The sequence below is a fragment of the Parambassis ranga genome, chromosome 19 (assembly GCF_900634625.1).
Source record: "Parambassis ranga chromosome 19, fParRan2.1, whole genome shotgun sequence".
Classification (NCBI taxonomy): Eukaryota; Metazoa; Chordata; class Actinopteri; family Ambassidae; genus Parambassis; species Parambassis ranga.
Genome location: NC_041039.1, coordinates 16,444,362 through 16,458,703, shown reverse-complemented (window position 1 = coordinate 16,458,703; position 14,342 = coordinate 16,444,362). Strand labels below are relative to the sequence as shown.

The 14,342-nt window shown below is 42.0% G+C and overlaps 1 protein-coding gene across 1 annotated transcript in view; it reads right to left on the bottom strand.

The window, feature by feature from the left end:
* Positions 1-7,373, bottom strand: part of frmd4a (FERM domain containing 4A) — a 59,648-nt gene extending 52,275 nt beyond the window's left edge. Inside the window, exon 1 of the mRNA XM_028430264.1 lies at positions 6,846-7,373. Coding sequence (XP_028286065.1) covers positions 6,846-6,911 — 66 coding nt within the window. The 5' untranslated portion in view covers positions 6,912-7,373. The remainder of the gene's footprint in view (positions 1-6,845) is intronic.
* Positions 7,374-14,342: the final 6,969 nt, after the last annotated feature.

Here is a 14,342-nt window from a genome sequence, read left to right as displayed (position 1 = left end):
CTTCCTTCAGTTGGGGGCTTAACCAGGTCACTGGATTAATGTGACGTTTCAGCTTATTAGCATACGCACTCATGTCACATGATCCAATAATAATTGTGTGTGAGCATATACACCCCCACCACCCACTCATCCACACACACACACACACACACACACACACACACACACACACACACACACAGACAACCAGCCCTTACAGGGGATCATGTGGGGAACCTCAAAAGGAATATGGGATGTTTTGCCATCTGGTAGAGAGATTATCTTTGAAATCCCACATCCAGCTTTCTCTCTGCACTGTCTGGGCTAGGACACAAAAGGGGGAATACACACACACGTGTGCATGCATCATTTCAGTCAAGCATGCATATTGCTCATGCATGCAGATATTGATCACACTATCACTTATATTGTGTGAGGAAAAGTGTAGAAATGACCTGGATTTTTTTTCTCTCATAAATCTGTGACAGTATAGTGGAGTTTTAGCAGCAGGGCTCAGGACTCAGGCAATAGAATGAGCTGCAGGAGCTGCAGTGACCCATTCCGCTGAGTCAGTACTCTGTATCCACAATGGTGGTCTTTACATGTTCATTAAAGCTATTGGACTTGTGAGTTACAGCTGCACCTAGTGACTTACTGTCATATTCTCATCATCATTTACTGCTGAGCTCTGTTTGCTTCTGCACATCAATACTCAACCGTCAGCTGATTAACTAAAGTGAATCAACGCAAATGCAGGGTTGCACATATGCACATATACACACACACAGTATTTTAGTACAGTATAACAGAATACATGTTGAGTTGGCAGTAGATGAATGCACTGCAGGAAACCATGGTTAATAAACAGTAGAAAGCAGTATGGAGAGCAGTGCCAATGTTAAAGCTGTTACTTTTATGTTTTACTCCTGTCTCTTGAAACACATCACTGAATGTAAGTTTTTCATGCACAACATACACAATAAAGATGGAATTTCAGACTAAAAACGCACACAAAAAAGAAAGCATTGAACTGAATAATGGAAAAAAATGTCTTGAATACCAAGTGGTAACCTCTGCAGTTGATAAATAAAGCCAAAAAGCAGTTCCTCAATTGGCCACTTGAGGCTGTTCAAAAAGTGGGTCACTTCCCCTAACACACCCATTATTAAAATGTTACTTTACAGAATTTAACTGAAGCCACCACCTTCAGCCAGAAAGCTTCCAAAATGCATTTCAGGAAACTGTGGTTGGACATGTCATATTAACTATCAGTGGTATTATGAAGACTAGGTAATCAGTATTAACTAGTAGCACAGATTATGACCTGCAAGGTTATGATATTCATGAGGTGATTTGATGCTGGATTAAGGGCTATGAAATCAGACTAAAACCGCCAGTCAAAATGAGCAACCAAACAAGCTGCTTGCCCCTGATGGCTTTAGTTACATGATACTGTATACATGCCACACACATACACATTGTGTTAAAGCTAAGCGACAAGCATACAGTAGGAAATCATCTGCAGTGGTAATCCTCAGTAAGCATTATTCATTCAGTACCCAGGCCCACATCAGTGTGTGAGTGACTGTGGCCTACATGAGAAATATCAGAGAGCTATTTATAAACTTGGTCTGTAGAGGTCTAGGTCTTACAGATGACATGACTGGAGGAACTTAGAGAGGAAGCAAAAGACTCAATTCATTTGTCTCTATTTGCAATGTGACTGATGCTCTTTGTGATGTAAATTCATGTGGTGATGACAGAGATTAAGTGCCACTGCTGATTCAGGAGACAAAAAAAACCTTGCCACTTTCATAGGGATCTCGTATGACACCTTGACAGCGAGTTGACAATACACTCTCTAATTGAACAGTTTTACTATAGTTTGGGTTCTTTTGTTCTTTTCCACTGCTCCCCTGTTTTTCCCCTATTTAAAATGTATTTAATTCCACAGCCTAAAATCCACAGAGGTGATAAGCCCTTGTCTTGACAGGAAGGAATATAAATAAATAAAAGGAAAAACAACATGTTACTATTCTTGATGCCTTGGGCTAGAAGCACAATGACCCATTTCAGTCAGCAAGCACACAAAAGTAAAGGCAAGTGGGACTTTCTATTTGTAATAAAAATATGTGAAATACAACACTGTGTAATTGTTCAGTGTACACACCAAAATCAAGCAAAAACCTGAGCAATTCTCAGATGCTGTCCTCAAAATGAACCAATAACAACAACACACAGAAAATCTGCTGAGAAGAAGAGAGTGAAAGAAAGGATTGTATTTGTAGTAGGTTATGAGAAATGCCAATAAAGGAAACAAAGCAGTGGGACTGGCTGTGTTGTTTTTCTTTTGTGTGTTTAGTAGTCATTTATAGTCCTAAAAGCACTGGTTCTAAATAGCAGAATCCTGGCATTGTCATGCATTAATTTGCCCTGATAACCCAGCCAGTCTCTGCCCACGGCTGTCTGACTCATCCCTATGGTCCTGTTCCTCCTCACAGTTTGTATGTGTGTGTGTGGGAGTGTGTGTTTATGGAAATGCCCTCTAGTTGGACCCTCTCCCCATCCCAGGCAGAGAGGGAGGGGGTTGAATGTTTATGCTACACAAATTACAAAGGGTTGAGTTACAGCCACAGCGCAGAAAGAAAACAGATAAACGGTTATGTAGCTAAACGGTACCACCCTGATAGTGTAATTCAATTCATTTCTCCCTGTGTGCTTCTGTATGTTCTTCTATGGGTGTGCTTGTATTGTTTTTGTCTCTCCTGAGAGTGAGATGAGCAGAAAGTGGGGCCTCACACCCTTCATCAGGCCAGAACCAATCATAATGACTTCTCCACAGGGGCGCATCCACTTCAATTATGATCCCATCAGCAGTGTCTGTGTAAGAAGGCATGGGAAACACTTTTACATGCTCAGAAAGGTAACACTTAGCCTGTGAGACCTGATTTTCTTTATGAAACAGTGACAGCTCTGTGACTCACTGTGAAAACTAGGACATATTTGTATTTCGAGAGATTTGGTGAAACACTAGGACAGGTTGTCCTGGTAAAATCATGTCGCTCAGCTCACATCTGCTCGACCCGCTGTGAGGTGACTGTGTGTGTGTGCGCACATACTGTCTTTCAGGATGATTAACATTTCAGGCACTGACACTAATAGAATCTAGTGGGACTGAATGAACTCTGTTTGTTGGAAGGTAGATATAATCTTAGTCTGAGTACAGTCCACACCCAGACCCATACACCGTTATTATACATGCCTTGGAATTGGAGTATATTATTTCAATGGTCCAATCAGCAGTTTATTAGGGCAGCGGCAGACTTGAATGGGGTGCTAGATGTGCAATATCGCCTCAGTAAATGGCATCCATAGCTTCTGAATTATTCACCCAAGTCTACATTAGAAAGCCTCTCTCTGTGCTGGGCTATCAGAATGTGAATCTTGCACACAATGAATGATAATGTCTGATTAGTTTATGGAAGTGCACATAAAATGGGATCAAGTTTATGATAATTTATTTGGGTGATTCTGCAGCGAGAAAAAGGTTTAATGGGGCAAGAAATAGACTTATTGCTAAAGCTAACTAAATTATTCAAATTTGATTAATTCTATGGAGGGTTTTCTTCTCCACTGAACAAAATCCTCTGTTTTACAAAAATCCCAAAATTAAAACCAAAACCACTATGTGCCACAACATACATTCTATGTATACTTCATGATATTGCCTTTGTTCTTGTGACCTATTTTTTTAACATTTACATCTCTAGCAGTAACAGGCTGAGTGATGCTGTAGTGAAATCCACCTGGAGATCAGCTGACATACATATGTACGGTTTGGTCTGTGTGATGACAGCAGTGAATTCATAATAAAGCCTCAGGCTTTACGGAAGTAGGTTTCAGAACAATGCTGTGAAATTTGTTCACACGTAATCCTTGGACATGAGAGGATCTGATGCTGCGACTCCAGCTGCATACCAATCAATATCAACATCAGATTAATCCACGCTGGATGACAAATGTTGTGGATGAGAATGGTGGAGAGAGCAGATGGGGGGGAGGGGGGAGGGGGTGTAGAAAGAGGGTGGAGGTCATCTTGCTATAATTGAACAAGTTTGTCACCAGGCAGAGAACACACCTATTACGTAACACAATATTCCCACATAATACATCCAATCAATACCCACTCTCAGACTGCAGCAAAGTCAAAACAGAAGAGTAACATTAACGTTGTAATTGTGGTGAGGAAACTCCATCGATATGTGACAGTGTTTGTGTTTTGGCAGACTGAATGCCCTCACAAACCCTTTGTGGCTGACTGACTCCCTCAAAGATATAAGCGGGGTGTTTGTGGCTGCCAGAAGGAGAAGAGACAGTGCTGAAAAGAGCAAAGTGGAGCTGTGTGGTACAGCTGTGATGGAAACAATCCCATCCAGCTGAGGTCTTTCTCTGTCAGAGGAGACCAAGGGGGTGGGGGAAAAGAAAAAGGAGGAAGAGGAGAGAAGATGTTCAGCTTTGCCTCCAGGCCTGCATCATCGAAGGGATGTTGGGGGAGAGAGGATTGGGAGGTGGTGACGTTCGTGGGGGTGCAGGAGGAGGAGATTCAATTAAACTACACAAGGATAGAATGCATTTTTAATCATGCCGCTTCATTTCCTGATGTGACTGTCAGCCTTTGTGTAAAACTGTGAGGCATCCTCTGAAAGATGAGCTGCCAGCATTTTCTCTCCCTCTCTATGCGTCCTCCCCTCCCTGAGCACGGCAGGCCAACAACACAATACCCGGCAGCTGTGGCAGGAGCTAATATGACAAGACATTTTACAGCAACCGGAAAAAAACCCAATCAGCAGATACAGATCATATGTCACTACTCTATTCATGTCAATTGGTAATGGCAGTGCTTCATTTGTTCACAAAATGTGAGTCTCTTTCAACAGTGCTGATGATTTTCTTTCTAGGTTCCTGGATTTCAATTTGGTAGGGATAACTTTGTAAGTATGTCATGCAGGCAAGTGCTTTAAATACAGAAGGCATAAAAGTGTTGACCTAAAAAATCTACAGTAAATGACTCTGACTAGACTCTTGCTTCCACTCAAGCAATTGAGCCAACAAAATTGTGACCTCCTTTTCTTGTAGTAAAAGAGGCTATAAAAAGAAGTTCATTGCCTCGGATCCTCTTGACTTTCCTGAATCATTCATATGAGCTGTTGTATTAATGAAAATAGCCTTGAATATAGCTGTGCTATATGCTGCTTTAACCCAATGAGCAGCACAGATAGTGCTAAGAAGGTCTTCCTCTACTGGTAGATGAAGAACAGCTGTCATTATTCTAATGACCCTTAATATTCCTCTAACGACCCATGTTCTCTGAGCTTAGCTTATCAACAGCGAAATTGCATTTATGGCATAATAGTGGCAGTTAGTTATGGTTTTAGTGGTATAGGGTGCTTAAGCCATGACACTGTCTGCCTCTGGTAAGGTTTCCCATCAAATATTTGTTTTTGCTGCCTTTATTTGATGGTTCACTAAAGTAGGTTTCCTCTTAGCTCATGTCTGCTTGTTGTTTGTTTGCATCCTACACACACATCGCCATATGCACATACTACACAAACCAGACCAAAAAGGCTACCATTGATTTGAATATTTCTCATTTAGGTATGCAAAGCAACCAGATAACCTTCTGTTTTCCAGCCTCTTTTTTAGCAATTAGAGAAATAAATAAATAAACAGGCTAATTAGGATTCTGAGAGGAAATGTAGAGGAAGGAAGCAGTTTCCTCACTCCATCCCACATGTGGTGCATGAATAATCCAAATCTTGTCCTGGCCACAAACACTAATCTTTATTGCCTCAGCCATAAATCATCTATTGGCTATATGAAAATGACCAAATCTCCCCAAAATACATTGGATGGATGGATTCAGGCAACAAATCTTGCAGCAGCACATATCAGTGACACAGATGCCCTGGCGCATTAGACTGAGTGCTGATAGTGTTCATTGGAAGCTCAGGAAAGGACAGATTACAATTCCATATAACAGATGCCTGGGCCTGTAAACAATGTTAAAGAGAAACAGCAGCTTAACGACAAAACTCATTACAGCAGCCGGCAGATCAAAGCCACCAGGGATACTGATGTCATATTCACAAAGTGTCCATGTCTGTGCAGAGGTAGATTACATATTCCTACACATTTTTGTCAGCATGTTTGTGCATCTTTGTGTGTGTATGTGTGTGTGAGGGTTAGAGTTTTTCATCCCCACAGCCCAAATGCTTCTGAAACCACAGAACCCTGAACAATTTACCTCAAACCAAGCGTCACAGGCAATAGAAATATGTCTTTCCTTCTCATCCTTTTTACTACTATCATCCCTAATTTCCTCAATCGCAATCCGCACTTCCTTTACTTGGAGAATTTCTCCATCAAAAGATATATGTTGGCTGCAGAAAAAAAATATGAAGAATGTAGACCACAGAGAGCACACAGTAAGTAAGTTCCTAGATTTAAACCTTGAAGCTGATTTGATGAAAGCTCCCCACATGCCGTGTTAACATTCCCAAAGTTTTAACTCACAGGGCTACCACTTTAGTGAGTCATTTATTAAGCAATGCTGTCCAGGTTAGAATCCTATTCAGCTAGTTTATTCCCCATGCACAGAATTTTGATGCTTAATCAGCACGTTCATTTCTGTGCCAATTAAAAAGAGAGCATCTGGAAAGAGGAAGTAACATATGTTGGCCTCGAGTCTCCAAATGCAATTATGCACTGGAGAGGTCACCGGTTTTTAAACCAGAGAACAGTCAGGAGGGGAGACAAAAAGACTAATTTCATATTTTCAGTTAAAAAGACAAAGTTTATAAACTTACAAAAACATCCATGAGCATGTGTTCCAGGGTCACCTCTAAGTCCTCCAGCCGGGCTGCAAGAGTCATCGTCCAACAGATGAAAAAAATACAAAAAAAAATACAAAAAATAAAACTTGTCTACAAAATTCTTTAGCAAATCTAAATTCTGCTAATATTAAGCCATGTCAGAAATTCAACATCCCAATTCTCCAAAGAATTGTTTCATGCCAGCCTTTAACAGTCCAGCTTAATTTGTCTACACTTCATTCTCCACGCCAGGCAGCATACCAAATCACCAGCTTTAATCCAAACCATGTCTATCTCCAGTAAGCTTGGCTGCCGACAAACTGTCTGGGGTCCGATCAGAGCTTCAAAATGTTCCCAAAAAGAGTTGGGGGTACACACAGGGAGCCTCCCTAATAGCTCCCCTAAGTAACTCGTGACTTCTGGTTTTTGACAAAGCTTCCTGTCTTCCCTTCAGATCTAAGTTATGATACATGAGAGAGACAAAGTAACTGACAACTCCCTGGCAGAGGGAGAGCAGAGGGTGTGTCTCCCTGCTCCTGGTAGGATGCACTGAGGAAGGGAGAGACAAGGAAGAGGAGGATGCCTGATGGGGAGCAACAACAACTAATTGATGAAGTCATACAGTATGTCTTATTTTTTTTCCTATCTTTCTATCACATATTTCCAAAGTTATGTGTCTCCGCCCTCTTTTCCCCTTTCCTTTCTCCTTCTCTGTGCCTTTTCAGGTCTCTGTCCACAGTGGATGTCTTTGTGTGGAGGGAGAGCCTGGGGCAGCTGATGCACAGTTCTGGGTGCTCTTGGCAGGGGTCATCCTCTATCACACTGAGCCTCTCATCAATGGGCCTTTGTGGCAGCCTCATTAAGGGTTGGCCCTGGATGCTGAGGCTCCCATAGACACACGGGGGGAAAACAGCAGCAATACAGCCTGGATGGCTGTGACTGGAAGCTTATGTAACAGTTGCAGGGAGGGGTCGGGGTTGCAGGGGACAGGGCATATTGGGTAGAGGGCTGACTGGGAAAGGGAAGGGTGGGAGTGTGGGTTGAAAGTGGAAGAGACTGAATGATAGGAGACGGAAAGTAGAAGAAAGGGGGAGCAGGAGATGGAGGATGTTGGTGAGTAGAGGAGAGCAGTTGTTTTTGTTTTTCTGGCAAGTACTGGTGGAATGTAAAGCCCCCCCCCCCCCCCCCCCCCCATACTTTTTCAGTCAACAAAAGAGGAAGACAGAAAGGCCGGATCAGACGGGTCCATCTGGCTGAGCTGGATTAAAAACAGGAAGTTACAGTACAAATATATAAGGAGAAAGATGCTAAATATATATATAGAACAAAGCCACAGCAGAAAGTAACAGGTGTAAAGGGTTTCAGCAAATACTTTGGCATAAACACACAGTAACCTGCACAGCCAAAAGATTCATTTAAAAAAATGCACTTCCTCAAGTTGGCCACAAGCTAAAATGCCCAACTTTACAGCAGCAGAAATAACCATGTTCACGGCCAGGTGACTGATAGCTGTGCAAGAGGTTGTTTTTATTTTTAACTAGCCATTAAAATTGTATTACAGCTCAAAGTCATGCATAATTAAGGGCACTTTGAGTGACAGGTTGGTGCCATTAGGTCAATAGCTTTCTACACTTTCTGCTTTGCTCATCTTTAAGCCTCCACTGCAGCAACAGCCTCTGTTGCCAGCTTTATGTTTGTAGATCGTCGGCCACTTCTTGTTAATATAATAACTTAATCCTCTTCAAGGGGCATGTCTTTAAATTTGTTACAAAAGGTCCCATATAGATGAATAGATGAGACTTGTGGATACAATATCTTAGGGGTAATCATCAAATGTGGCACAGGCACCATGACTTCACTGTGTTTCTAAACATAATTCAAGATTCCATATGGCAAAACGTCTCAGTAGAAGCATTCAACAGCATGGTGTTTGTAATTGATTGACTCAAGTTTGTCTGTGTTTGTGTACAATCCATGGCTATTTACCAGGTTTAATTGTTCTTGTTGAACCCTCAAAATTGATTAACGCATTTTTTTCTCCTCTGTCTCCAAATCCTATCACATTCCTCAATATTTAACCTTTTTCTGGCCACTCCTTTTGATTCATCTCTGAGAAACATCCCTCTCAATCTTATTTGTCCCTTCTGTCCTCCTCCTGCCCTTTTCCTTGAGTCACACAGACCCACAGTGCCCATGACCTTTGCCCTCTGACCTGTCTTGGGTCTGAGGTCAACAGAAACAACCACTCATCAGTCCTCACATCAGCTCTGTAGCCCAGACCACTGGGGTGTGACCAAGGCTATTGCACAGGCGTGATTTTGCGCATGACACCATAATATACACAACTGGGCGTTAAAGAGTGAACATCCATCAGTTTTTTGTTGCCCTCAGGAGGCTTTCCCATCTTCCTGAGGTTGCTCCTAATGGTGCCTGCTGTGAATATGTAACACCCATTAATAACTCAGAAAAATCTCCCTAATTCTGCAGGCTGCTCATGCATTATAAAATACCCCCGGCACGGTCAAGATGGACAGTATATCGTCACTAATACTTGTAAAGCAGGTGGCTCACAGAGCCTGAATGCAGTGAGGGGGAGAGCGGCAGGTAGCCAATCCAGACCGGCATTCATCATTAGTAAAGAGCTTAACCCCCAACAGAGAGGCAACACAGAACAGTGTCCCAGTGTGACTCCTTCCCAGCACAGCTAGGGTTAAAACCCAGATTTCTTCATGTAATCCAGTGAGTGTATGCTCTGATAATAAGTGAAGGTAGTAGAAGGGATTATAAGAGCATGTTTTCAACAGCCATTTGCAAGAGAGAGAGAAATATCACCTCAACTCTTTGCACAATAAAAGGAAACAATATGTTTTGTGTCACAAAAAGCACATCTATGTGCAAATGTACACCCACATGCACTTCTGGCTGAGGGAGTTTGGAACTCCAATCAGCCTATTCTGTACAGAAAAAAGGGTTTTTATTAATATATTAATATATATATATATATATATATATATATATATAGTTTAAGTTCAATTTAGTTATAACATTCAAAAGAAACATCAGAATGTAAAACAAACATAAGAGCTATGATGTAAAAACATTTATGTTCTGCAGATATGTCAACAAATTTAGCATGCTAACCAGCTAGCACCGGCCTGTACCATCATATATTAACATTTTGTACCAGAAGACAGCAAAAGACAATAGCCCCATTTACATCAGTACTGAATCATCAGCTGTGTGAAAGGGTGGAGAGGAAGGAAAGCGGCGCACAAGACACTAAATATGTCACAGCTCTGACAGGAGAACGGCTTGTCAAAGATCAACTGCCTCTAGGGTGAGGGAGGACACTTTCTGTCCAAACTGTACTTTGCCCCTGCTTTTCATAAGCATATAAACAAACAATAGCCTACATCAAATAAAGAGTAGCAGCACGCTGTACCTTAAGATGGCTCATGTTTAAGCAGGCAAAATCCGAGGTGTTCTCCCATCCTTTGCCGCCACCACTTTCCTCCTGGAAGCTGACTACTGTCCCAGTAATCCAGTAAGCAGCCAGAACATCAGACTGGTGGCAACAGTTAAGACTGTGCATGTCAAAACCAGCTTCAAAACAGATTCCAAATAACAGCTCTGAGGACAGTTTTGCTCTTTAAATCTCATTGTCAGCGCATAGAGTTGTAAGTCTATGTGTGTCAGCCTGATTTACCACCATGTCCACCTGGTGTGGAAATTGGGGATATGTGCTAATCAAAGTCTTGGCTGCCGTCCAAGTGGTTTGAGGTTTGCACGCAGAGACTCACACTCAAAAATAGTTTCTATTCCTGACATGCTGATAAAGCCTCTTAAGCACCTGTTTGCATCTAACTGTGTAAAAGGTTTACTGCCTGTCTTTACACTGGGCACATAGGTGTTGGAGTCTGCTACTCACTACACTTACTTGCACATGTGTCTGGTCCAATTACCTTACATGGTTTTATTAACCCAAGTCATTGTGAATGTTATCCTGTGTGTTATGCACTTTTTTCTTATGCTTGCAAGTCTGCCTAAAAGCTTCATTAGTAACTTCCTTATACAACATGTTTTTGTCTATTTATTGTTGCTGACAGTTGTTCTTTTTTTCCCTCTTGTCAGCCAAAGATAATGAAGGGCAGCAAGTGCACATTAAAGGGATTCTGCCAAGTCATTCTCTGCAGCACTGTTAGTAATCAGAATTTTGCTGTGTCATTCCGCACCCCAAATCTGTCATTACACATTACAGTGAGTGTCTGATGTGATACACGTGTGTCTCTTTGAATGTGGGTGTGTATATGTAAGTGTTTGTCTGTGTCTGTGTGTCATCTCTGGTAAGGCATGTGAGGATGGAGGCAGGTGTAATCTGTTATTTGATGTCATTCTTGCTGCAGTGAAAGTCACCTTGGATTTTAGAAAGAAAAAAAAAATCTCTTTGCAAGAAAACATCTGATTTTCAGGGGATCAAGGGGTTTTCATAGCAAGACGAATACACACATTTACACCTTTTGTTTCTCCCTTGGTCTAACCTTTTACCAGAGTTTCCTATGTATACAACTCACGCACTACATAGTAAGAGTGTGTCTGAGAGGCAGCGAGCAGACAGAATGCGAGAAAGGCATATTTTAGAAGCTGGTTATATGAAGGCACTGGACTGAGTCACGCTCCAGCATTTTCTGCCCCAGTAAACTTAGCCCACTTTACCCAACGCCGAGGAGGCTTCCCAGCCTACACCGTGCACAGAAATAGACTCACACATCCCCAACAACACCATAAAGTGGAAAAGAAAACACTGGTTTTCCCTAACACTGATTTAACAATTAACATTCTGTTAAGCAGCCATGCTTGACTGCCTGCAAGTCTGCACAACTGTTATGAATTACTCTAGCGTGCAAAGAGCACACTCATATCAACTTAAGATCAAAACATGCATGTGAGTCCCCATCCCCAAAATCCACACACAGTTAGGAATCTGATTTGTGGCGGCGTGAGCGTTAAATGTTTGATGATACAACTGCATATTTAATCTTTACAGACCAGATCATGGGAGGAAATGGGTTATACATGATTGTGCTCCCAGTGGAAAACACTGGGATACCAAGAAAAGAGGGAAACATGGCTTTAAATGTCTGACCGTGTCTCTTAAATGCGTTTGTAAAACATAGGTGACACTTAAAACTACCTTAATTGGCAGTAAATTCTATTCAACATTATTCTGAATTCACCATTCTGCCTATTAAAAATAATAACAACAGCCAAAAAAAGTTCAACATAGTTCACAACATCTTAAATGTTTTTTTTTTCCATGTAGGTATATGAAAAATAAAAATGTTTTATTGCCAATAGTAACTGCAAATTGGACTACAAACTATGGCTGTGAGGTTTAAGGTTGCCCAACAGTGTCTATGTAACGCTAGGTAACATTAGCTTGTGTGGTTAACAGCATGCTTTCATCCAGGGCTGATTTTTTTTTCATTATGTCATCGATTACTATACTAACAAGATGTAAAACTGCAAAACAAATAAATGTATGATACTAACTTTCTTCAAGGTACAAAGTACTAGATGGGTTGCACTACTCAGGTAGGCAGAGTACAGGCCAGTAAAAATAGATTAAAACTCATGTAAGTTTTCCTGTATTGGTCAGACTCACACCAAACGGTTTTCCTACTTTTGACCTTTGGCTCTGACACATTTGTACACATGCAGGATGCAGCTGTGCTTATAACTCGTAAACCTCCTGGTCCATCAAAATGACACAACTCTCCTTCTTTATAGACAGTGAATCATTATAATCCCTCAGGCATGCAAACCACAAACAAAGTATGTGCATAAACAAAGTACAAAGAGGATACACCTGTGCAAATCCCCTTTCTAAAACACACTCATACTTGCATTTCCTCATTTCTTCATGAGAGCCAACATGTATATTTCTCTCAGCATGCATGCATGCTTTCTCCCACAAATGCAATAATCCACCCCAGACTGTGCCAGCTCCACCTCTTGCTGCAGGCATGGGATTATGCTGCTTGTTACTGTACAGCTGGGCCCCACACCTTTGACAGGTGCAGTGGCTCCTCTGCTACCATGCCAACCAACCAGACGTCCAAACGTCTCAGGCAGATTGTCTTTGTTAAAGTGCAGGGGAGGAAGGGGAGGGGTGCCCCTGGGCTTCTGGGAGAGAGATGTAATTTGAGGAGATCACCTCCACCTCCTGACATTACTGCAGGCCATCCATCTCATTTGTAAAAGCAAAATTACAGTGGAAGAGTTTGTGTTTGTGGTTTTACATGTACTCATTAAAATGAGTGATAGTTAGCCGGTCTGTATATTTTAAAGTCAAGACTTTGGCCTCATTAGATTGGTCTCTATAGAATAAAAACAATCCAGAATGGGTTTAGGCGTTGGGGAGGGTCAAACTGACCCCCTGAGGCTATTGTCCCCCCCCCAATGCTAGACAGACCAGTAACCTCCCACCCCTCTCTTGCCGTTGTCCTCACGACATATCCTCATCTTTAACTATGGTTAGAAAAAAGATGTGCTGTGACAGACAGGCCTTGATCACTGCCAGGTTTCTCTCCAAGCCAAGGTCTTGTCCCCTTGGTATTTACTGCCTATTTACATTCAGCTCCCATTATTGCCATGGGAACAGAGGTGCTGCTCAAGCTATACTAAAGGTAAGGGAAGCAAAAAAAAAAGCAAGAAGATTGGGCACATAAAAAATGTAGGACTGGAGGAGAAGACGAAGGATTTATTGGGGAGGAGCATGAGGGGTAAATCCCACGTAATTGCCCCTCCAGCAGACAGCAGGGGTAATGGGCTGGCCGCTCGGTCACTGACACAACTCATAATTATTAATCAAGCTCAGCTGTTAACATATGCTTCCCCACTTAAAGCTCTTGGTCCCTCTCTGCCCTCCCCCTCCTTCTTGTCATTTTCTCTCTTGATTTCACTTGTTTTCCTGCTTTCTGTCTCTTGCCTGCTCACTGTGCCTTTGTTGTACAGCAGGAGAAACAGGATGAGGTCATTAATTATATACCTAACAGATCCATTGTCTCTCTCTCACACTCACACACACAGGCTTACTGGTCCCCACCACACACCTCTCTAAAAAGTTGTAATGATGGATGAGAAATGTGCATTTATTGGGGCCAAACAGACAGGACTCACACATACTCACAACGAGCAGGGCAGCTGACCACTGCTCATTAGAGATAAAGGTTTCTGCTTATTGGCTCCATATATCAGACTGGACACGGTGACAAGAAACCAGATTAGATGTGACAGCCATGCTATATATAAGCAATTTTTGACCTTTTTGATGATCACTGAAGAGAATCCTTAAACCTTTGCTGTACTCTAACACCACTACAACCACAGAGCCCAGAGGACCTGCTCTTCTTCTTCAGCTGGATGCTCAAGTGCTGAGGCTCATTATTTCAGAAAGCCTTGGGCAAGACAAGGAATCCCGTCATACAGCGC